At 43.8% G+C, this 24,659-nt stretch overlaps 4 protein-coding genes across 9 annotated transcripts; 2 read left to right on the top strand and 2 right to left on the bottom strand.

The window, feature by feature from the left end:
- Positions 1-330: 330 nt before the first annotated feature.
- Positions 331-4,108, bottom strand: ftsj1 (FtsJ RNA 2'-O-methyltransferase 1). Its single transcript, XM_029523269.1, has 11 exons — positions 4,075-4,108; positions 3,274-3,412; positions 3,091-3,160; positions 2,849-2,969; positions 2,451-2,529; positions 2,310-2,362; positions 2,184-2,237; positions 1,552-1,654; positions 1,380-1,463; positions 930-1,033; positions 331-798 (listed from the first exon to the last, which is right to left on the bottom strand). Exons 2-11 carry the CDS (start codon positions 3,392-3,394, stop codon positions 625-627), a joined length of 963 nt encoding a protein of 320 aa, XP_029379129.1. The 5' UTR covers positions 3,395-3,412; positions 4,075-4,108; the 3' UTR covers positions 331-624.
- A 984-nt stretch (positions 4,109-5,092) lies between these two features.
- Positions 5,093-9,451, bottom strand: LOC115056470 (serine/threonine-protein kinase pim-3-like). 3 transcript variants are annotated; one of them, XM_029522925.1, is made up of 7 exons: positions 9,412-9,445; positions 9,252-9,322; positions 8,361-8,479; positions 7,573-7,623; positions 7,111-7,474; positions 6,530-6,706; positions 5,093-6,447 (listed from the first exon to the last, which is right to left on the bottom strand). In XM_029522925.1, exons 2-7 carry the CDS (start codon positions 9,319-9,321, stop codon positions 6,254-6,256), a joined length of 975 nt encoding a protein of 324 aa, XP_029378785.1. In that variant the 5' UTR covers position 9,322; positions 9,412-9,445; the 3' UTR covers positions 5,093-6,253. The 3 variants fall into 3 exon arrangements, with proteins under 3 accessions (XP_029378785.1, XP_029378786.1, XP_029378787.1); XM_029522926.1 differs by having other exon boundaries at positions 8,361-8,473; positions 9,252-9,451; XM_029522927.1 differs by having other exon boundaries at positions 8,361-8,461; positions 9,252-9,451.
- Positions 9,452-12,737: 3,286 nt separating this feature from the next.
- Positions 12,738-15,240, top strand: kbtbd13b (kelch repeat and BTB domain containing 13b). Its single transcript, XM_029522372.1, has one exon. It carries the CDS (start codon positions 12,738-12,740, stop codon positions 14,181-14,183), a length of 1,446 nt encoding a protein of 481 aa, XP_029378232.1. The 3' UTR covers positions 14,184-15,240.
- Positions 15,241-19,353: 4,113 nt separating this feature from the next.
- Positions 19,354-23,974, top strand: LOC115056390 (acyl-coenzyme A thioesterase 4-like). 4 transcript variants are annotated; one of them, XM_029522780.1, is made up of 11 exons: positions 19,354-19,403; positions 20,058-20,254; positions 20,331-20,430; positions 20,505-20,695; positions 20,970-21,139; positions 21,575-21,694; positions 22,017-22,099; positions 22,204-22,297; positions 22,458-22,538; positions 22,961-23,102; positions 23,203-23,339. In XM_029522780.1, exons 2-11 carry the CDS (start codon positions 20,059-20,061, stop codon positions 23,337-23,339), a joined length of 1,314 nt encoding a protein of 437 aa, XP_029378640.1. In that variant the 5' UTR covers positions 19,354-19,403; position 20,058. The 4 variants fall into 4 exon arrangements, with proteins under 4 accessions (XP_029378640.1, XP_029378639.1, XP_029378638.1 ...); XM_029522779.1 differs by having other exon boundaries at positions 19,358-19,403; positions 20,035-20,254; XM_029522778.1 differs by having other exon boundaries at positions 19,364-19,403; positions 20,016-20,254.
- Positions 23,975-24,659: the final 685 nt, after the last annotated feature.

Genomic DNA, 24,659 nt, shown 5'->3' with positions numbered 1-24,659 from the left:
TCCCAGATCTAAACATTGAAAACCTTCCTTGCTGTTGAACTATATTAGATAAATTTTTTTTTGTTTTGTCATACAAGAAGGTAAGTCAATGTTAACAGAAAAATAAAAATAGAGGTAATAAGCATAATAAAAGGGCAATATAAAAACACAGCTCATAGAAATGTCATTAAATGTCAAGATTAAACGAACGCAAAAGAGAACAGAGCAGTTTTTGACTTCCTGTTAAAGCCAACGACAGTTTGGATTGAGTAATAAGTTCCTATAAAGCTCTCAACTTAAAGTCAACTAGTCTTAAACTTGATGGCAGCACAATGAGGGTTTTTCATTTCATTAAATTTATTGTTTATAGATAAAATTATCACTTACTGAATCACTTAAAAAGTTTCTGTTCTCAGGAAGGCAAAGCGACAGGCAAAGCTTAAAACAACTTGGCCTCGAGGGTCAAAGCAAGAACTCCCAAACTCACACAAAATCAGATCATTGGTCAACAGTTGGACCGATGTCTGTACTGGACGCAGAAGTAAAACAGGTTAATGTTATTGATCAGAAATTAAAACGCTCAACTGCTACAGAAGACATTGTCCTTTTTCTCTTGGTGTTTTTTCTTTCCTCCAGTTGGATGGATCAGGTGGACTCGACTGGCGGTTCTGGCTCGTCTTGGCTCTGGGTGGGACAGACAGATGGAGTGTCCTCTCTGGACAGCAGGTTGTTCTTGCGGAGCTTGCACGCCTCTTGGTAGGGGGGACAGATGGGCGGCTGAGTCGGGGGCGTGTACTGGTACTGTTTATCAGCATCCAGCTGGAGAAGAGAGTGAGAGCATGTTAGCATGCTAAGTATTAGCACTAACCATCAAGCACGGGGGGGTTCAGTTCATAAAGTCAGAATTTGACACATTAAAACTCTAATTTATCCATCCATTGTCTCCTCACCTGCAAAGGGTATGTTCTGTCTGAGTCAAAGGCGCTGAGGTCACCGCACGCCAAGAAGGGAACAATGACCCGGTTTGGACCCTCCAGCTGGTTAAAGTCCACATCTGATTGAGAGACCAGAGCCTAGACTGAGATCTGATAGAACCAGGACCGGGAAGTATGGAGAAGCTAAAAACTGATTCAGACCAGATTAATGTCACGAATTTTAAGACAGACATTTAATGGGACCAGATTCTTCCAGGACAGTCGGGTCTTCAGAGGACCATCATGGCAAAAACATGCACTGAGATCAACCTACAAGCATTTGAGCCCTTTTAGAGTCAAGTTTGGTTTTTTTTATAAATCAATTTCAAGAAATGTAATCTTGGCCCGGTCATTTCCAGCACAAGCTTTTCCTGATCCAGATCAGAGTTCCAGACATAGCCATGTGTGGAAAGAGGCTGGTGTTACCGTAGGAGTGATCCAGCAGAGGGTTGGACATGTTGGGGACGTAGCCTTCAGGAGGAGAGTAATTCTGACACACCACGAACGCCTCTACACACGGAGACAGTGAAGGTCGGTGGATTCACAGTTTATTTGAACAACAACAATGTGCGATTGGTTGTCAGTGGTGGCGGCTCACCAATGCTGGAGTTCCTGCTGCTCCGTGGCTTCGCACATGTCACACTACTGAAGAAGATCTTCAGCTGAGAGTAGAGTAACGTCACATCTTTACCTCTGAAGATCTGAGACACATAGGACATCGATCAATCAATCGATCAGTTGTATAGCATTTTTCATACACCAGTTTATCAAAATTCAAAATAACAAAAGTGATGAAAGCATGGGCAGAGCATGAAATGAAAACAGAGCATTAACAGGAAGTTCAAAAACACTATTGAGAATCTCCTGAAGTTGATTTTACACTAAGCAAACAACAATATAAAAAAGATTCAAGAAATAATAATAATAATAATAATAAAAATAATAATAGAATAACTGTCAATAAGAAAATACTTAAATTATATAAATAAAGATACTCCATCCAATCAATTACATGCCTGACTCATGAGATCTACTAACAGCTTTATAAACCAGTAAAAAGATGAAAAATTCTATAGAACTGAGTCTGATTTTATAGCATGATGTCCACAGCACACAACATATTCCTCACACACACCAACAGAGAGACTCAGAGTCCAAGAAGCTTCAAATCCCACAGACAAACCTGTCACACCACATTTTCTTTGGTCATTTAATATCAAGATGACTCACTTTGGCCACAAATGTTCCTCCGGACTTCAGGACGTGGGTGGTGATGTTCAGAGCCTGAAACAGAGGCTGCGATCAGCACGAGACCAGAAACCGACAGAGGAAAACAAAACACCTCTTGATACTCACAGCCAAGAGGAGTTGAGCCTGGATGTATTCATCCACATCGTGGAGGCCAGTTACTGTGGAAACACAACAGGAAATGACCGTTGAGATGCTGAATCTAAACAACAGAACGTGGAGACTCCAGTGAAGGAGGGAACATCTCACCGTCTGGAGCTCCGTCACACACCACAAGGTCGGCTGGCTGGCCCTCAAAGTGTCGGATTATCTCCTGAGCGGTCGTCACCTGAGAAGAAGAAGAGGACGCAGGTCATGTGACCAGGCTACGTATGACACATTGGGATTGTTAATGATTTTCTATCAGCTTTACTCTGAATCCTGGATCCTGCTGTGGAAGACATGAACCTGTCAGCCGTCCAAAACACATTTAAAATCTAAAAAAGTTTCTTTAGATTTAAACCATTTCCAAACAATGATGCTGCAAACTGATGCGTTTTGCTGGTAAAACCATAACTGTAAAAAAAAAAAAAAAAAAAACTGTTATTCTACATCTCTGAATCTTCATAATTTTTGTTTATTTGTTGATTTGATACTGAGCCCCTCACCTTGGTGATGTCTCCCTGGATCTGAGTGACTCCTGGTAGAGGAGCCATGGCCTGCAGGTCCACTGCCACGATCTTCACCTCCTCTCCCGCTTCATCCTTCTCGGCCTTCTCCTTGCGTCCTCTAAGAGGAAAAACAAAATAAGATCTTCCATTGTACTGTGCTAAAAATATAATTAAAGTTGCATAAGACTGAGGATTTGTGTCAAAGTGAGGAAAAAACATGCATAAAAAAAAATATGAACCTGAGTTTCCGACTGAGGACTTGACTCCAGCTGCCAGGAGCTGCACACAGATCCACCGCTCTGTTTACACCTGAGAGGCACAAATTGAGTCCATTTAGATTAATCAGACATTTGTTCAAATTTCCTCCATGAAACCTACATATACTGAGCCTGGGGGGGCCTGACTGGTCCCCTGGGTCTCACCTGTGAACAGGTTGAATTCGTGGTCGAGCTGCAGCAGCTTGAAGGCGCTCCTCGCCCTCCAGCCCTCCTCTTTGGCCAGACGATAGTAAATATCCCGCTTATCTTTGGAGGAGCGACCCATCCTGTGCTGCTACACCCCCTGATGGAGTTAACAATAATAATAATATTAATAATAACAATACCTGATATTGCCTGATTAATGTAGGTTTTAATACTTAATCTTACGTCATCATAGGCCTATTCACTTCATTTGTACTTGTATTAATTCGTTGGGTTAGGGTTAGGGTTACATTCTGACATGTACTGACATTCTATCACTCTTCTGTATGTACACATTTCTAGTTATATGTCTATTTTTATTTTATTCAAATATCCCCTGAGGATTAATAAAGTAATATCTGATTCTGGTGCATTGATTGTCTTCCTTCAGACATCTATATAAAACATTGAGCAGTTTGAACCGATAAAACTCATTTGTATTAAAATAAACGACAAAATGAACCAAAATGAACCTAAAATCCAGGATTTTACTCATACAAAGTGTGTTTCTGTTATCTGTTATGTCGGGCCGAATTTATAAACACCTTTTAGTGGCTCCAAAAACGTTTTTAAACACCGTTAAATGTGTTTGGCGTCGCAGGAAGAAAAAATGACCGATTTCTTTTCAGTCTGTGTTTGTTGTCTGATGTTGTGTTCGTGTTTGAGTCCGTGTTGATTGAATAAACACGTATTCTAAACTAAACGTCCAAAACAAAGCGGTTTTAGCTCATTTAAACAGATTTTACGAGCCATTTTTCTCACCGTTCACGTGTCGCTGTGATGTTGACGACTGAAGGACCCCGCTGTTTAGCTGCCCCCGTAGCGCCTGTTCAAAGTGACGCCTACGTAGAAATAGATTTCATCTTTAGCTTTTTCATTTAATTTATAAACATATATATTAAAAATTTTATTTGTGTAGTTATTTATTTTTCATTGTATTCAAATGTATTTCAAGCCGCAATTAATTCAATACTTCAATTTGGCGTAACCATTTAATTAATCAATCTTAAATATAGATTTAGTATTTATTTATTATAAGCGTCTTCCACCAAATGAATACATTTATGATAAAATAATAAAAATATTAATTATCAATGAAAAATATCACGATTTTTCCCTTCTATTTTCCAACCACATGGGGTCGCTACATTAGTTTTAAAGTTGCTGGAGAAAGAAATTAATTGAAGCACCAAATACAGAAACAATCCGATTATATTATAAAATATATAATTAGTACAAAGTACTGGACTTAAATCTGAATGGGTTTTTTTACCTTAACAGAACTCTCCATCTTTGTGTGTCCACTTCATCTATTCAACAGTTCATTATTTTACAAATTTAGATTAACGCAATAAAGAATTCGGCAAATAATTTGGAGATTAAGATACAAACCGGTGTAGCTAGTATCAGTCCTAAATAATCCCTTTTGTAAATACTGCAACATTAAAGTGATGCTTACACATTAATCATTGCTTGTTATAACCGATACATAAAATAGATATTATGAAACAGGTCATTCTGCATTGTGACTACTTTTGGATACTCAATACAAAAATTTATATTCATGTCAGTATCTGAAAATAAATTATTCATGTACATACATTAATGTACAGCTCCAAAGTCAATTATTTAAAACCAAATCACTCACTTGTAGTTCAAATTGAGCGAGACAGCAACTTAACCAGGTGGTTATTATTTAAAGCAGCGTGAAGCCAGAAAAGAGATAACACAAAGAACCACTTTATATACAAAGTTTTATTTGGAAAAACGTCCATGAAAAAATACTTTCCTGTCTGAATTTCACATTCAAAACATCAAAAACAAGTGAAATGCAAAATTGTTAAAACGTTTAAACCTGAAGAGAGAAAATTCAAATGAGAATCTGACATATTCTTCTTGTTTTAGTTCACAGGAAAGAAAATGTCCAAAAATTAGGAACATTTTATTAAGTGTAAAAAGAAGATAAATAAATAAAGGATGTGGAATGTCTCCATGAATAAATAAATTATAAAAACAAAACAAAAACACTTAATGTACAAAATACATATAAAAAACCCAAAATATCCATTCCCAAAAAAATTTGTTTTTTAAACATATATTCAAAATACAAAACTTTAGTGTTTGCATTGACTGTGCATTTGACACCCCGACACTGGGGGCGAAAGAAGATGGAGGATTTTAGGCTTTCAGAACATAATTCTCATGTCTTTTACAAGAAAGAGGGAGAGAGACGCTGAAAATTAACAAAAGGGAGAAAAACAAAGGCTGTGGAACCTCAGAACAAAGGAAAAAAAAAAAGTTTAATGTAATTTTGGGGAGTCGACACTTAAAACTCAGTTAATGGAACTACCACGGAAAACATTTCAAACTGTACGGAGCCCGTCGTAGAGAAGGAAACTGAACACAAACTCACAACTTGACATGAAGATCAGCCTCCTTTAGAGCAGCCAGATCCTCCATCTCCAGTTTGGGATTTTGACCCTTAACAACAGAATGAACGTTTAGTACACCAAGTAAACCATCAATGGGCAAAATAACTGCCAGGTTGATAAATATACATACAAATATATGCGGTTGCAGCTGTATAAACAATTATAATGTTTGAGGTGTGTTCACCTGTTCAACCAAACAGCAGCTACATCAAAAGTTGTTTCACTGGAGAAGAACCTGTGACTTAGATGCATTATATTTTATCTAAGTGGACCATGAAGACCCCTCCCACCTCACCGTGGCGTTACTTCCCCCACAGCAGTTTTGAAAGTTAAAGGCACTCAAACAGCATCACTGGATTGAGAAGAGGCATCGAGGCTCCGTGGAGTCGCCTGCACCCTGAGCTGAGATCACGACTCACCCCGTCACCAGAAAGTAAGACTTCCTTGGAGTGATAAGTCCCACGGCCATAAGTCCAAGCCATGACCATCTGTAGCCTCCCACTGACCAATCAGAGGCTCTGGTGGCTCGAGGAGGGTGATGACAAGGAGGAGGGGGTGTCAGTGATGGTGTGAAGCGTGATGCTGCCGTCGTCTGTCTGCTGAGAGTCACTGCTGGTCACCCAGGGGTGAAGGAGGATCTGCTCCAGGGTGGGCCGGTCGGATGGCTGCTGGCTCAGACACCAGCCAATCAGCTGCTGGCATTCTGCGACAGAAACGCAACATATTTCAATATTGAAGACAACTGTTGATAAGATAAACCTGATCCTCAGAGAGGATGGACTCACCTGTGGAGATTTTGCGCCTGAAGAAGATCCGTCCTCTCAGGATCTCCTCATCCTGTTCAAAGGGGATGTCCCCGCACACCATGTCATACAGCAGCACGCCAAGCGACCAGATGGTAGCTGAGCGGCCGTGGTACCGCCGGAACCGGATCCACTCTGGAGGACTATACACTCGAGTCCCTGGTCAATTAAAATAAGGATATGAATTGCAAGCTTACAGTCAACAGAGAGTGTCTAGAGCAATAGTGGAGGGAAACAGCAGCAGGAAGCAGTGACTCATCATCAGCATGCAGCCTGTTAATGGGGGCTGATGGTCACGAGTTAGCAGCTGGTGTTTCTGACAGACACTTCCTGGGCAGAACAAAGAGGCCGCTCATCTGTCTTCACCAAATAAACAGGAATGGTGTGATGAAGTCGTCGTGTGGCCCACATTCAACATGAAGGCTTATTCTTCCACACATTTCTGACTTCCTGTGCAGATTTCAGAATCAAACTATCATCCATCTGACTGAAGCACTGCCGTTTTACTTTTGCGCGTTGAGGCGTCATGGCAACTGCACCCAAGTTTAGACTATCAGACTCACCATCAAAGTCAGTGTAGGCGGTGTCTTTGAGGAGGGCCCCTGAACCGAAGTCGATGAGTTTGATCTGCCCTGTCCTCAGGTCCACAAGCAGGTTCTCATCCTTGATGTCCCGGTGAACGACGCTGCAGGTGTAGCAGTGACTCACCGCCTCCAGCACCTGCAAGAAGAAGCCACGTGCCACTGCTTCGTCCAGAGCGCCGCGCTCTGTGATGTAATCAAACAGATCCTGAGCTGCCTCGGGCCGCTCCATCACCATCAGCCAGCCGTCCACCCGCTCCCACCAGTCCAAAAGCCGCACCACACCACCAAAAGCCCCGCCCACCTTCTTCAACAGCACAATTTCAAGAGGAACCACCGAACCGCACTGAGAGAGGGCAACATAAGAATATGATCAATTCACTCTTCCACAGTAGAAAAAAAAGGATTGGCCCATCTCTAATAACACTGTTACTTAAATCTCACCAGTGTTCCCCACTCCGTGACTCTGTCCCTGCACACATGCTTCACCGCCACCTGCATGGAAACATGGGCCATTAGCATACAGCCCAGTACACACAGTCAGATATTATATAGACATGCAATGCAGAATAAATGGGACTGATTACAGATGGTACCATAAACAGTCAACTTGTCATTAATCACTACAGAATAAACCACTGATGTCAGCAGGGAACATCCACCAGCAATTCCTATATTTAACATTCTGTATCAAAAAAGCCATATGACCATCTGAGTGATGAGGACTCACTTACGGGGCAAATTACTAATAGTACCAGCTGATAGGAAAGCTCCATGATCTGTTATGACTTCAATATATAAAAACAAACCACAACTGAACATAACACTTCCTCAAATAAAAGAGCAAATCCTAACCCCAAAAACCATTTCAACTTGGATAACTACAGTTGATATTAGGATTTTTAAAAAAGTAATTACAAATTCGAATTTAATAATAAAGAAAATCAGTGCGTTGGTCAGTTAAATGCATCAATGATACTGTGGTGTGAAGTTAACGTTTCTAAGAATCACCTTTTTATACTAAATTCCTTCTCTGAGGAAATCATTGTTCAATGTGATCCTGAATTCCAGGAATAGAAGCTCAACAGACCTGACACTGTACGCAGCTAGCTTTGAGGTGTTTAGGTCTGGTTTTATTTTGAAGGCAGCAGCCGGAAACGCAGCCGCCGGGCTCCGATGAGCTTCCGGTCGGAGCCGCGGCCACGTGCCGGCACCAAAACAAAGATACTTACCGGCAGTCCGTCGTCCAGGCGGACGGCCGAGTACACGGTGCCGAACCCCCCGGTACCGAGCACCGAGCCCAGCCGGTACAGCTTCTCAAACGGCTGCTTCTCTTCGCTCTTCGCTTTAGCTAAGAAACACACGAAGAAGAAAAAGAAGCGGGTTATTTCACACCACGTTCAGTTTTGCGCCAAAATCTGTAACAACAACAACAACAACAGCAGCAATAATCTGCCAACGACTTCAGACCAACAACAACAACAACTGATCAGTACGATAAACAAACGTCCCAAACCGGCTCCTGTTGTTCGTGAGCCGGCCGTTTAAAAATGGAGGATCTCCAACGTACACATCTTTAAATTATTATTAAGTTTTACAACCTAAATAAAAACACTCTCTGCCTCAGATAATCACTTAAATCCGTAAAAAAAACGAGTCGGTTGGTCGTAATTTACGTCACTGATTACGGCTCCACGTGGTTTTAATTTAAGATCAAAACACTGATCGATGGCTTCATTAGAAATAGATCGATTTTCTAATATCTGCACGTTATAAAAACGCCGGTATAAAAAACGCCAACCTTTGGCAGCTGAGGCCATCTCCTTTGTGAATTAACGGACCTTTGGACGCTGTCTGCTGAATCACTTTCGGGTTGTTGTTTCTTTTTTGTTTACAAATAACAACAAACGTTCACGTAGCATTCAAGTTTAGAAAATGGCGGCTAGTTTGAGACGTTAGGCAGCTTCAGTGCTGAATTGTATTTAAATGTGTGATGTGATTTGAATTTGGGGGGGTTGGATATGATATGATCTTAGAGAAGGATGGTTTGTTTGTTTGGTTGGTTGGTTTTAGCAGATAGCACCGGGTGTCGGGGCACCGGGAGGGCCGTCAGCGGCCGTTACCTGGCTGGAGCTGGAGCTTGGCCGGCAGATCCATGCTGGAGGAGAAGGAGCCGAGTTTGGAGAGCAGCATGCTGCTTCAGGAAAAAAAAACAAACAAATTTTTATATCCCGCCTGATAAAGTCCAAACGACGACGCCGGGACCAGACGTTGTTCCGTTACCGGGAGAAGCGCGACCACCGTGTCGGCCGGCGGCTCCGGGCTCTTCACCGGTCCGCTCTCTCTGTGTCGCTCCGCCCACAGCCGCAGCTCTATTTATGCAGATCACACATATCCTTCCGCATGGACGTTAAATAACACCGCCCCTACACACACACACACAGACACACACACACACACACTCACAGACACACAGACACACACACACACACACACTCACAGACACACACACACACAGACACACAGACACACAGACACACACACACTCACACTCACAGACACAGACACAGACACAGACACACACACACACAGACACACACACACAGACACTTTATTGAAGTCAGTTTATTGAGTAGACACTGATACACTGCTTATAAAAAGCATTAAGATCTCATTGAAGTCAATGGGAAAATGTCCCTCCTCCTCCCTGATTTATCAGCTCACTAAATGTTTTCCTGATGAGTTTATGTTCTCAGTCTCTAGTTTACAGTCTTCAATACACCATGCTGTTCACTTTTTAATATGCTCCACCTTTTAGTTTATTACTTTAGTATTTTCTTCTGTGTTTAAAAGCCAAGATGGCCGACATCCAAATTTCAAACTGGAGGCTTTGAAACTGCAGTTCACAAACTGATGGGTGACGTCACACCGTGTTGACATTTGGATGTGACTGAATCTGATGACATGAACATGTGAGTGTAAGCCGGAAAAGTAAGGTTGTGATAAACAATGAAACTGAAAATGAGCTGCAGATAAAGATTATCGTATCATATTATCACAATAAAAGTCTAAATTTTAGCTGCTTTAATTTAAGTTGTTACCAGTTCTACGCTGCAATAAATATCTTGTCAGTGCATTGAAAGATATTCTGCAGAAATAATCAACCAATCCTGGCACTTAGCATCTGTGCTAACAACAAGCAGTGAAGGGAAACGCTGCACATTTTCCTGATCTCTGCTCCGTCTGCCTCCTCATTCAGGATCCTGGCTGCTGTTTTGTTGTGCATTCCCCGGTCTGCAGCCTGACATCAGCTTATGTAGGACAGAGTGTGTGTGTGTTTGTGTTACTCTGTGTTGCATAAGCCTGCCAAGTGAACGAGATCCACCTGACTAATGAAGCAGCAGGAATATGTATTTATTGATGTAACACTGTCATTTGCATTTCAAGCAGAGGATGTTTAGCTGACCAGAGTCGTGGCAGGACCACAAGGCGAGACGGTGAGTCACTGCTGACACATCTCACTGTCGCTGCAAAACACCAAAACACAGACAGGTGGGACACAAACACGACAGAAAATTACTGAAAAAATAACCCTAAAAATTACCCCAATTATTTTCTATCAGTCCATTCCATGAGTGTGTGTTTTCCATCATGCTGTTCAAACGACTTTTCAAATGTCCAGTTTCTCGTATTTCCCCAAAATGGCCGGTGGCTGCAGATTTTAGCTAAGGCAGTAAATTTGTTGGGAACTATTTTCAGGTGTGGATGAATTTATATTTTGTGTGGTCTTCAAGCAGGATGTGAGATTAAAAAAAATATATATAGAGATCTCAGACAGGACGTTAACCAATCACAGATTAAAACTGGTTTCAGGTTGTAGCATAAAATATTTCTTGCAGATTCTCTGGTTAGCAATATTCAGACTTCAGACTAGTTAGTCTGTGAATGCCACTCAAGTGAAACTCAAGTGAAACTGGAACTTCCATATTTTGTTCCCTAAATCAAAATCTCATTGATTGTTATGGCTATAATTAAAATACGCCCTTAAACATGGAGCAGATTGAAACGCATCAGACAGCTGCGAAACAGACCATTAAAATAAAAAAGAAAGTAAACAAGTCAATAAAATAAAAGGCACGGAAACTAAATATACTGGTGGATGACTTTAAAAAGGTCAGAGAGCTGAGATTGAATAATTTCTTAATTTTGGAGCAGCAACTGGAAAGGCCTCTGGCCCAACATATGTCTGAGCTCCCGGCCCGAGTCCGGCTCTGTGTGTGAGCAAGAACCGGTCCAGATATGGAGGTGCCATCCTGCTGTGTGTGAGCTGATACTGGGCCAGAAGAAAACAAGCTTGGAGCCAAAATAAGCTCTGGCTCTATCTTTAGAGAAGGAGCTACTGATTGTTTTGAATCTTACATGGTTGTAAGATTGGATGATTATTTCTAATTGACTCTAGACATTTGGCTCAATGCTGCTGAACCTTAATCACACCACACATTAACCCAAAGCGGTTAGTTGTGTTTAAACCCAACCAGAATAGCCTGCAAAACAAAGATGGGACATGCTACCAACTTACAAAAAAATGCTAAATTACATGTCCATCAAGATTGGAGTGCTGTGTTAAAGTGACGAAATCAAATCTTCAGTCTCCTTTTAGCTCAGGTTTGATCCCTGACTGTATCGGCCTGCTGTTTGCTTACTAACTCAAACTAAATGTGCAACAAAACCAAATCATCCCTTTGAATTTCTTCTTTATATCCAACTTCTACAACAGATGATAATGTGTTTGTCGTCAGTGTTGTGCGGTTGTAATGTCGCCCTCAGACTTTGCTGGTCTCTTTCATAGTGCTTTGTTGTAACCATGTGGACCAGGTCAGGGCACCACCGCGTGGTCACAAACTGCTGGGGCCGGTGGGGTGTTTTGACTGAGGTGGATGGCCCGAGGGGGGGGGGGTCACATGACCTGCTGAATATTTGCCCCAGTGAGCTGAAATGTAGGTCGGCCCCTCCTCCTTCATGGTAAGTGCATGTAAAGAGACAGACTGACAAAAAGCATATTTAAAGACACAAACAGAGAAACGGCTTTTGTTCCCCGAAGACATCTTCCAAATGACCCGAGCTCACGTCTTCACAAACAGGCGCCTGATCATCACGAGGGGAGCAAAGGGATTGAATTAAAACCTGTCCCAACATCTGCAGAGCAGTTTCACTCAATCAGCAGCGTTTCAGCTCTGTTGTGGGACATCACACATTTGTAACATTCAAATGTTTTTCAATTCAATCTGTACGACTAAAACTTTGGGTGAATTGACCCCTTTGTGGATTTTCAGCAGCAGATAACACAAACCCTACATTGGTTGACTGCCCCCCCCCCCCCCCACCCCCCTACCCCCCCCAACCATCCACAGCACGAATGTGACTCAGGTCATTTGTTCTCTTCTATTTTTAGCTGTTTCTATTTTGAAAGCTGTGAAGAATATGACCCCCCCTCCAGAGGAGAGAAGCTGCTCCACACCGCCTCGCTTCTCTGCAGCTCTGCTTCAACACTTTTGGAACAGCTTCGGCCTCTATCATTTTCATTTGCATGTTGCTGACAGAGAACAATAATGTCAGCGTGCTGCAGCGAATCAGAGGACGGCAGGAGTTGTGATCCTGCGGACGCCGGAAGCTTCCCGCCGGGCTCTGCTCCCGGTCTTGTGTCTGCCAAATTGACCGTGGTGGTCGGGGGCACTCACTTCTCCGAGGAGAAGATGTTACTTGTTCAGAGCTGCGACTACTTCCGGGCTCTGTACCGCTCTGGGATGAAGGAGTGTCGGCAGGAGGAAATCCACCTCCAGTCCCTGCGAGCTCGAGGCTTCCTAATCGCCTTGGCGGTCCTGCGGGGTCAGACACCCGTCCTGGATGCCGACGACATTGTTGAGGCTATTGAATGTGCTGCTTTCTTGCAGGTGGCGCCGCTCACCAAACACCTCATCGACCTCATCGACTCTGACAGCTGTTTACTGATGTATCACACTGCTGCGACCTTCGGCCTCATGGATCTGTTCCACGCCGCCGCCCTGTTCATCCGGGACATGTATGGCGACCTGGAGGCCGAGGTCAGGAAGACCTTACCACCTGATCTGATCTCTTACTTGGACTCTCTGACCCCGAGGGTGTTTGTGGCTGTGGGGGCCCATGTGACCTGCGGCATGGCTGAAACTGTGCACGCTGCCTCCAGGACGGTGTGCTACCTGGATGAAAATGCAGATAAGTGGAAAGTTTTGACGGATCTTCCGCTGGAGGCCAGCACCTCCATGGCTGGAGTCACCGTTTTAGGCAACAACCTCTACATCGTTGGGGGAGTTCACGGTGTTCATAAACAGGTGGTGGACTCGAGTTTCTGCTACAGCGTTGACGACAATGTCTGGAGCAAGATCCCCAGTCCGGCTCAGCTGCGATACAATCTCAGCCTTATGGGCGTAGACGATCGTCTTTACGCCATTGGAGGAGAATATGAGCGGACAGTGATGTCATCTGTGGAGACATACGACGTAAGGACAGGGAGGTGGGGGTTTGCCGCTCACCTACCTCGGCCAGCGGTGGGAGCAGCCTGCACCAAAGCTATGGGAAGAATATTTGTGTGTTTGTGGAGGCCGATGGAGACCACAGAGATCTATGAATACGTCTCAGGGAAAGATGAGTGGCGGTTAGTTACCACACTGATACGGCACCAGAGCTACGGCCACTGCATGGTCGGCCACCGGGACAACCTCTACGTCATGAGGAACGGGCCCTCGGACGACTTCCTGCGATGCCTGATGGACTGTTACAGTCTGAGCTCGGGCCAGTGGTCGACGCTGCCGGGACACTTCGCCAACAGCAAAGGTTCACTGTTCACTGCCGTGGTGAGAGGGGACTTTGTGCTCACCCTCAACCGGACCATGACTCTGGAGTACGCCGTCGACGGTAAAACCTGGAAGCCCCGACGGCAGATGAAGGGTTTTCCCAGAAGTGGATCCGTGTGGACGTTTCTGCTCCGGCTGCCAAACACTCTCACACTGCAGCAGTGACTTCATTTACTCTGGGAACCTTTTGAAAGTGAAACCTGTCATTATAGTTCTATACGAGTTTTTATAGCTTCATTTCTATCGGTCAACATTTAAATGTTCTCAACAAATCTGAGAGAACTTGGTGAAACGAGGAGTCAAACGAAATCTACCGAAGGCCGAACCCTCTGCGTTGTCACCTTTTGGTTTATGAGTCGCCATTTTGAAGCCTCTGGCTGAAATTTCTCCATCAGGTCACTGTTTCTGGTCCAGTCTGTCAATCAGCCAGTAGCCCCGCCCCCTAATCCCTCCCCTTTCCCTCTAAACGGAGCATTATCTAAAAAATTCATGTTGTGTTGAAGACTGAGACCATAAATGTTTACTGAGGAGGAGGAGGGACATTTTCCAATAGGCTTCAATACAGTCCTACTTCTACTTTTTACAGCCAGTGGAGTTGCCCCCTGATGGGCAGTCCGTCGTTATCCAAACAGTTGGATTAAACTGGACCACGTGTCCTTTCAGGGTAAATCCCCTCAGCTGTGTTTCTGTTGACGTGTTCTGAATTATTTGGAAAAGTTAACAAAAGCCAGCTGTGAATGTTCTGCGAGAGAATTTTATGCAAACAAAACTGGGGGTTCTCCTCTCATGATGTCATTCCAATAAAGGCCAAGGACTCGCTTCAACCTGTAATGTCAGTTTGGTCCTGCTATTGTCACACTTTATTGATGTGTAAATCTTTTGATTGCGTTAAATTGGACTTGTTTCCATCGGAAAAGATCGAAAGAAAGCAGAAACCAGAATTTTAGATGCCGTCTGTTGGACTAAAGATCTTCCAGCATGGACAGAACGTGTTAAATAAATGTGTTTTTCATCAGTGTGGGCTCCAGTGTTCGGCCTCACACAGAGCTTCTGTTTCCTGCAGCAGCCTCTGTTTCCTGTTGGCACCGGGCGCTGTTGACGACGATGACGATGGAGGTCCACGGCAGGCAGAGCCAGGCACTGCGGGCAGCTGGGCGGGACGCCAGCAGCAGGAGGCGATGTGAAGTCTGACCGCGGGGTCAGGGCGGGAGCGGAGCCAGAAACCAGGACGTTAGTCTGATTATTGGTGTTTGACCACATGATGACGGGTCAGTTCAGGACGATGCCTCAATCTGAAGAAATTAAACTAAATTTATGTTTGTACTCCAACATCACCACAATAATGGAATTTTTCCTCCCAAATATAACCAGCTATTAATTTACACTGTGCTATAAATATATCAGTGCTAATACTTACATACTTATATACACATATTTACAATATCAATCATTCAGAGGCCCTCCCTCGAGGCCATCTTAGGTTTGGTCGACTCTGCTGCTAATTCAGTTGTTCAGATCAGGCCGGCGCCTCCAGCAGCTGTCGGAGATGTGCAAGGGCCAAAGGTTGGGCCGTTTAATATTTCAGGACAAAGATTTTCCAAATCAACAAACAGAAGGTCGAAGGAAACATGACGGCAAACAGTCTGATAACAGACGAGCGTGTTTGTTTTGGCCATATGAGGTCAGAGAGATGACTCACGCTTTATGACCTCTGTGTTTACATTCAATGTGTTTTCATCCCAGCAGCACTGCGGAGGAAGTAGGTCAGTATAAATACGATCACACATATTTATGAGTCAGAAAATAACTCAAACATTCAAATCCTCCTTCACCTTTACAGACATCTATTATTTACACCTGAGATTCTTATTGCTGTTACAGATACACAAAAATCTGCTATAGATTTATGTACGCAATGTTTAAAAAAAGTGGTAGAAACAGGATTCAAATATTTCATGACTGCAATAAAATACAAATGGACACAAAGAAAGTACCCCCCCCCCCCCCCAAAAAAAAAAAAAAAAAAAAAAAAAAAGGAGAAGTGGATTTTGAAGATGATAAATCGAATGTTTCCAATCCTGGAAAAGAAACTAAAAACTAAAAACCCTTCAAATGTTGTCACTTCTTGAAGAGTTTCCCTTTTTTTCCTGGAAACTGTCTCCTCAGCACAGTATTCCTAAAATCTGCAGCAACACCAGTTATTTATGGATTAATCATCAGATTATAATACCTGAAGATTTTGATTTAGGCTGTAGAATGAATAAAAAATCTGAAAATATTCATTGTTCAGTTTAATAAATACTACCTTATTCCAAACTCTTCAATTCATCCTTCGACATCCTGATTTGTATCTGCGGCCTAAAAATTAACATTAGCAAGAAACCAGCTGTCGACAGTCAGCCATTTCTCTAATTAGCCTGAAAAGACGTTTGTGTAATTGATGGATTAGAGGCGAAGACGCTCCTCGTCCATCAGGAGGACCAACCCACACCTCAGATTCTGGTCTTCACAGCCTCCAACACAAAGACCGGTCATTTCAGACGTTCAGTCCGTAAACGTCGTTTCGCTCTCTGTGGAGAAATCTCTTCAAAAATGGGCGGGGCATGTGTGGTTTGTGGCCACGCCTTAAATGACATACAACTTCAATCCATCATTTTTTATCAACTACAGTTTCCATTAAAAAGAAAATCTGCATTTAACGTTTCTTCTAGCCAATATACATCAGGGCGTGACTCCACTGGTCAGACCGTGTCTTGGGATACCACCCTATATTGAAGTCTATGGGAAAATGTCCCTCCTCCTGTTTTCCTGATGAGTTTATGGTCTCAGTCGTCAACACAACATGATGTTCATTTTTTAAATGATGCTCCATTTAGAGGGAAACAGAGCAGGAAGGAGGTCAGACCCCCTCCACTTCAGCTCCACCTTCGAATATGGACTGAAAACAACCAAAACAAAAGTGGAGGCTTCATAAATCACTCGGTGATGTCATGGCGGGTTGGGGGTTCTTCTGAGGTCCACCTCCCAGCAGCTCTCTCCAGAAATCAAACCTTTTGCTGATGTGACTGTGGTGATGCACAAAGTCGAAGTTTGTTTGAGTTCAGCCACAGAATGTTGGTTAGCGTGAGGGAACGCTGGCACTGGGCGCCGTAATTACGATATTAAACACGTGGTGGAGATTACAGAGTGACTGATTCCAGCTTGTTGCTGCTGTTGGCTGCGCAGTGTGCCGTGTGGGAGGCCAGTGTTGTGTTGCTATTAGCATCCTCCATACAACAACACACAACACATCCCCCCGTGTGTGGCCAGCGATAACATTTCACTGGACACAATATTGAAACAGCAGCGTCACAGCTATTAGTCTCTGTCCATTTTCCTGCCCCCCCTCCTTCCTTTTCCTCCTTTGAAGCAGCTGATGTGTATTTACATGTGCGTGAGTTTGGACTCGCTCAGAGCCAACGTGTCCTCGCTTCAACTCCCTGCTGCTTCAGCACCATCGGCCTTAAATGGAAACACACACAGCTTCTCCTGCACCGCACTGACACAGTGAGACAGTCTTTTTTTTGTTCGGTTTTGGGAACAGATGTGTTGGAGGATTAACAACTGAAACGCAGCGAATCAGACGACGAGCACGAGGAGGGAAAGGAAAGCTGTTCACCTCATTTTAAGGCACCTTCAGAGGGAAGTCCTTTTTACTCCACTGACCCTCAGACAAAGAGGGTCAGTGGAGGACAAGTGGACAAGTGGACAAGAAAGACATGAAAGTGGAAACTGGGACCATGAACTCAGAAGGAAAGCGTTTGCTGAGATAATTAGAAATGAGATAATGAGAAAGAAACGGGAACATTTTCCCATAGACTTCAACTGAATGTTCCCTGACGGACAGAGTCCAGAGTCCAGGTCCAGGTTTAGAGACAATCTGGGTGTTTCTATAAGAGAGCGATGAGCGTTTAATCTCATTCAGGTTTGATTAAAGAGAAAAACCAAAAAAATGAACACAGATATTTACGACATCCATCCGACTGTATACAAAGTAAATAAAACTGGCTGTTAAACGTTTGCTGCGTCGGTATTAATCTAATAATCTCACAAATAAGAACAGAAGCCTCACACGACACATTTTTCTTTCCTGCTTGTGTTTTCACTGACTTTGACATCAGTTCCACGTTTTATTAAAGTTTTATTTTTCTTCTCTCTTCATAAATAAAAAAGAGTGAAACACCAGCGTCTCAGTCCAGATGGTAACAGGTGTCCCCTCTTTTGTGCTTCCTTGTTTAAATGAGGTTCCTCCCCCCTCCCCTGCCTGCTCCCCCGCCCCCCCCGACGTCAGACAATGATGTGTGACTCCCATGAATATTAAGTGTATGAATATATTTTAAAGCAGAAGAGCTTTCTGTCTGCCGCCCTGTAACCATTCAGTGATTTAGTGTGTGTGTGTGCAGACAGCCGTGGAGGCGTGGCGGGAAACATTTCTCAGCATGCCGGAGACAGCTGACCTTTGACCTCTTAACTCGTCTCAATATGTTTTCTTCATATTGTGTTGTTATCGCTGTAATTAGCCTCGCAGCCTCCCAGGGGCTGCTGGGAGATGACGGTCGTTCATCATCCCAGCGATAAATCCACCAACATTTATCTCCGTTATGGCGGAGCGTCGGGTTCAGGGACGAAGACTCAAACAGTCAACATTTAAAAACGTTCTGCTGCTGCAGATTATTGTGTTCTGATGAAACTCAGAGAAGCATTTATTCCATGTGCCAAACTAATCTAAAATAAACTAAGCTTACCACACTGTTGGCCTTTTTCTGGATGAATCCAGCATCTCATCTTTTCCTCTCACGCACCAACATGATATTTAATAAAGATATTTAGATGCATCACAAACAAACTGCTGTCAGAAAGAATGAAGGCAAACATGAGATTTTCTGAACGACTTGCCATGAGAACTCTTTACAGGATGAGAGCTGATGATATTTTAGAGAAATGGGAGAAATGGGAGCACAGCTATAAAACAAGTACAAGATTAATAAATGTCAGAAGTCTTTCTGAGAAAGAAGAGCAAAGCAGACTGCAGTTGGTGCCCTCCAGACACCATTCTTCTTCTTCTTATTATTATTATTTGATAAAGTAGAATATGTAATGGAGGCTTTTCCTGCCAGATCTGTGGGTGTGACGCAACTTTTTACCGATTGGTAAAATCTAACTTCTCCTAAATAGATCTTCATCATCATCCAGTGAAGTTGCAGCCGGATGGCGCCGCCTTGTGTCCGGACATGAAGCTCTTTCCGTGGGAGGAGACTGCAATTTTTGTTGGTCTGTGCTGAAGTTCACACTCACAACGACACAAACGCGCAAACACAACTCCGGGAGACGGATCGCAGTTCCAAGGTGAGTACGCGCTCCGGGTCCGGTGTGATCCGGACTGAGGGCCCCGCAGGTTTTCCTCCTCCTGCTCCGTGTCTGTGACATTTACAGATTTAATTCTTAGCTTTTTAAGAATTAAAGGGACTCTGCGGACCACAGACTGGTGAGGAAGTGGTTTCCCTCGATCTGGTTTGTGGAAACGATCCAGACCTGTTGAATTAACCACATTTACACATGAATTTCTCTGGTTCTTCTTCCCTCTTTCTATTAAGACAGGCTAAGTTTATTGATGCAACACAGCAGAACAATGCAAAGTGATTAAATAAAAGCAGATTTAAAGATTTCTGTTTCTTGTTGATCCTGCTGCTGTTTGGCTGCAGGTCAGCGTGCCTTTGCTGTCAGTGACGCTGTTTTATTTTCAGGGGAAAGGTAAGACAATCCTTTATTGAGTCCCTCGTGGTGAAATATGCACATCACAGCAGCGTCGAACAAATGAGAAGAATATAGGAGAGTTAGAATATAAAAGAAGAATTTAAGCCACCGACAGAGGCCTCGCTGTCTCAGTGTGCTTCAGTATTCACGGCTGCTGACGGGTCAAACTCCACCACCATCTGTTGTGTTTCCTTTTTGTCTCAGTTGTTTGTTTGTTTGTTAGTTTGGTCGGTCTGCTCACTTCAGGATGGACAGGGGACAGATTTGTGTGATGTTGTCAGTCCAGCCATCCAGAGGACTCATGGACGAGAAGTTCACCGTCCTGGTCCAGAATGCCCCCTCTGGTTTCTGGCTGACCGTCCACGCTCTCCATCGGTGCGACGACGGACACAGCTGGGAGGCGTTTGGTCACTACGCCGCCAACGCCGCTGGGACCGTGAACGGTACGCAGTCCGATACAGAGACCTGGAAATAAGACACAGACATGAGGAATAACTCTCCACACCTTTGACCTTCCAGTTTCAGAGGATCCCAGTCTGGGCGGGACTTATTCTGGGGTTGAACCAATGGGCCTACTGTGGAGTCTCAGGACAGTTCCAGGCAGCAAACCTGGGCTCAGGTGAGCTTAAAAGTCTGCAAATCAGTGACTGACCAGTTACTGACACCGGAGCTGATTCTCCCGTTAACCTTCAGGTTGAGGAAGATGAACGTCCAGACTCCCATGGAGGTCACCGTCTCGGTGTACCAGGGTCACCACACGGAGGGCTTTGCGGATCAGAAGTCGCTGGATAGCGTGTTGGTGGAGCGCTGGTACATGGCTCCGGGGGTCCGCAGGATCCCCATCACAGAGGACCAGCTGACTGCGACACTGTTCCTGCCCTCAGGTAGGACCAGAGGAGGGGGTCCAGGCCTGCCGTCAGGTTAGGGTTCGGGTTCAGACAGGTTCCTGCCACAGATCGAACTGGTGGAGATGTTGACTTTAGTTTTTTTCAGCTTGTTGACATTTTCATCAGAACATGTAGACAAACAATCGTTATTCATCACTGTTCAGCTGATGGCAAAGAAAAAATGAACGTTTCTGTCGAGTTAAATCTGAAGTGGCAGGGACAGCTCATACATACATACAGCTGCAGCTGATCATGTTTTTGGCGTTTCGAGGACCCGGACCTTTCCCCGGCCTCCTGGACCTGTGGGGGGGCGGGGGGCAGCTGGTGGAGAACCGGGCGGCGCTGCTGGCCTCCCACGGCTTCGCCTCTCTGGCCCTGGATTACCTGACGCCAAAATACTCCAGAGAAACCGGGAAGATGGTGGACAACACGTACTTTGAGGTGAATCTGAGTAGCTCAAGCCGCCTGGTGATCAGTTCTGACCTTTTCACACTGCTGATGTTAACAGTCCGGCATCAAGCTCAAGGAAGGACACAATTAAACTGTTGAGACGACTGTTTTAATTTGTACAAAGTTCAGGGTTAGGGTTTATACAAAGTACAAAGTACAAATATGCCTTGGAGGGTTTTCATACAATGGAGTCGGTTAACATTCAACTCACTTAAAAAAAAAAAAAAAAAAACCTCCTCCAGGAGATCAGGCGAGATTACCAGTATTACATTTTATAGGCAGGAACATAAAAAAGCTAAGACTCAAAGTTCGACTTAAATGTTATAACCGACAGATCAGCTGCCAGGAGAGCTGTGGCCTGTTGAAAAGGACTCATATTTGTGTTTGTGCGTCATATCCCTGTTGTGGTGTGTTTTCCTTCTGCAGGCAGCCTACAGAGTCCTGGAGCAGCATCCTCAGGTCCTCAGCAGCAGGATCGCCATGGTGGGCCTTTCCTTCGGCACCAGTGTCACCCTCAAAATGGCCGCCTACTCCAAAGCAATGCAGGTAAGTCTGATGATGATTTCCTCCATTTTATTGCTGCAGCGAGTTCGAGTTCTTACCTGTTAACAAGTTTGCTCATTGTTGAGTCCAAGACATAAATGACAACAGTTAACTAAAGATTATATGACAGAACTGTTATATGATCAAATATTAAAATCTTTTATGTTTAAAACAACGTAATAATTGTATCGTTGATAGTTTTCCTTCACTGAAGCCTGAGCTAAATTATTTTAAATTCAGCAAATTTTGGCTTTTCAAAGACCAAAGAAATTGGCTGAAGTTGAAGTTTCTGCTTTGTGTTTGTGTTGTTGTGTGTGTCTCCCAGCTCAGGTGTGTGGTGTGTATCAGCAGCAGTCACGTGCAGCCGGTCGAAGGCTCTCTGGAGGAATTAATGGATTTCTTCAGGAAGTGAGTTGAAGATTCAGTCAGATGGTTGTTGAACTCTTCATATTTTGAGCCCCACAAATGGAAAGACATGAGTTGAGTTAATTTTTTGGGGGGGGTCCAATCAGGAACGCTGCGAACATCAGGTTCAACGAGGAGAACCACAGCATCATGCGAAACCTGCTGCTGCCCATCCCGACCGACCCGTCACTCAAAGTGGACGTGAGTCTGTTTCATCCTCATTTAGCTTTTTTGAATTTTTGCTTTCAAAGATGACGCAACAAAAGGAGACGTAACTTTCATTTGCGTTTATTAGAAGTGTAAATGAAGCTAACAAACATGTCGTTTATGTGTGTCCACGCTGCTGTCTGTCTCTGAGCAGGTGGGACGACTGCAGTGTCCTCTGCTGCTGGTTGTTGGTGAGGACGATCAGAACTGGCCTGCCCTCGAGTCTGCGATGGACGTGAGTTCACTGAAATGCTGATTTTTGGGATTTTAAGGTTTTAAAAGTGTGACAGTAGAAATCGGATGTATGGAACTCCAAAAAGGCCAAAACTAAACTTATTTATTTCGACATTAAAAACGTGAAATAACGAAACGTCTGTAAAGTTTAAAGAACTTTTCTCCGCTCTGTCGGTGCCGTTGGTGATGTTGATAGTCAAAGTATTTCAGGTGAAGCCAGATTTTTTTTTTTCTCTCTCTTCACTGAGAATCAGAAGAGCTGCTAAAGGGCTTCGGTTTATTGCAATAATTAACATTTCCTTTTTCATTAGTGGCATTAGCTGACTTCCTGTTGTTGTGTCTTTCACTAGACTTTGTAGCTCCTTTCAGACAAAACAAATCTATACATATATAAATAAAAATAAGAAACTTCTTGTCGTCCAGATGAAGGAGATGATGGAGCGAGCAGGAAACAGCCACCTGCTGACCGTCCTTTCGTACCCGAACGCCGGTCACCTGATCGAACCCCCATACACGCCGCACATCCGGACCAGCTCCTTCAGATCGGTCACCCAACGTGAGAAACGTGAGTTCTGTCTTCAGACTGCGAAGCCGCAGATTCTGGTTGGTTAAATGGTTAAAAGGTCAAAGTTCACGGTGCGACACGTTTCTGACTGTTTTGGCAGAGATGGCGATCTGGGGCGGAAACGCAGTGGGACATTCTCGTGCTCAGGAGGACGCCTGGAAGAAGATGCTGGTCTTTCTGAAGGAGAATCTGTACGGCAGCAGGAACCTCAGTGCGACTTCTTTGTCCAACCTGTAATCAAAGATGGTGGCTAACAGAGCAGCAAAGAGAGAAGATTTTTGGCCGTCACTGATTCTGCAAGTAAAAACGCCAAATGTGGTTCAACAAAGCTGAAGCACTTCCCTGTGAAACTTTACTCAACCATCGGCACAAAAGATGAGTCACGGACTTTTTATCAGGAACACCTGCTCACTCTTATTATTACTCCACTGTGGGTAGCCCCGCCCCCAACCCCTCCCTTTTTCCACTAAATGGAGCATCTTTTAAAAAATGAACATCATGTTGTGTTGAAAGGAGGAGGAGGGTCATATTCCCATAGACTTCAACACAATCTGAACTCTTTTTTTAATGTTTAAAGCTCCATTTTTAGATCCAGTCAGCTGTCGGCTGAATTCAGGACAGCAGACTTCCTGACTTTGACCTCCGCAGACTGAAAACCGGCTGATCATAAACAAAAACTTCCTGTTCCTAAAAACAAACATGAATGTAATTTAACATCATCGTCTCATCAATCAATCAAACATCATCAACATCATCAAGTCTTTCCATCACGTTGGGTTTATGTTGTCACGTTTTGTTGATTTTTAATGTTGGCCTCATTCTTCCATCACACGAAGGAAATTCAAAATGAATAAATATGTTTGGAAGTACGAGCCATCGGTCATTGATCATATAAACATCAGCTGGAGGTTCGGTGGGAGCAGACCGACGCTCCAGTTGATGAGTTCTGAGGTCTGTTCTGTTTGTACACAGAAGTTTGTTTTTGCAGCTGAAGGTAGAACTGCATAAATGTAGCTTTTGGCGAATCCGTTGAAACGAAGAGGCTTGAATGTCATTTCCTGTTCAGGTATGGACCGAAAAACGTGTTTCTGTGTAGACAACAATGTTGGCAGAGTTAAAGTTACTGATTAAACCTACGTCTCCACGACGTTGACCACATTACGCTGGCAGTACATTTACAGTACATTTCTCTGCTCCTTTTGCAGAAACATTCCATCGTGATGTTTGTTTTGAATTGACGTTCAAGGTTAAATGAACAAATATACCAAATTACACAGGATCCATTTTCTGAGTTGGTTCCTTTTATGTCTGATGGTTGGAAACATTTTTGTCGTGTTTGTCTGGTTGTTTTTGCGTCTGTCTGCTCACTCCAGGATGGACGGGAAACAGATTTGTGTGACTTGTGAATGAGAAGTTCGTTGTTCTTTCATTTATTTTTCGTGCAGCAGCCCTGCTGTTTTTAAAATGTGCTGCAGAAATGATCAGATGAAAGAAACTATAAGAGTTATTCAAAGTCAGGCCTTGGACTTGACGCCTGGCTCTGTCTCTGTGGGGCGG

The sequence above is a fragment of the Echeneis naucrates genome, chromosome 16 (genome assembly GCF_900963305.1).
Source record: "Echeneis naucrates chromosome 16, fEcheNa1.1, whole genome shotgun sequence".
Lineage (NCBI taxonomy): Eukaryota > Metazoa > Chordata > Actinopteri > Carangiformes > Echeneidae > Echeneis > Echeneis naucrates.
Note: the sequence above shows the minus strand (reverse complement) of the source record. Positions and strands in the feature narration are given on the sequence as shown.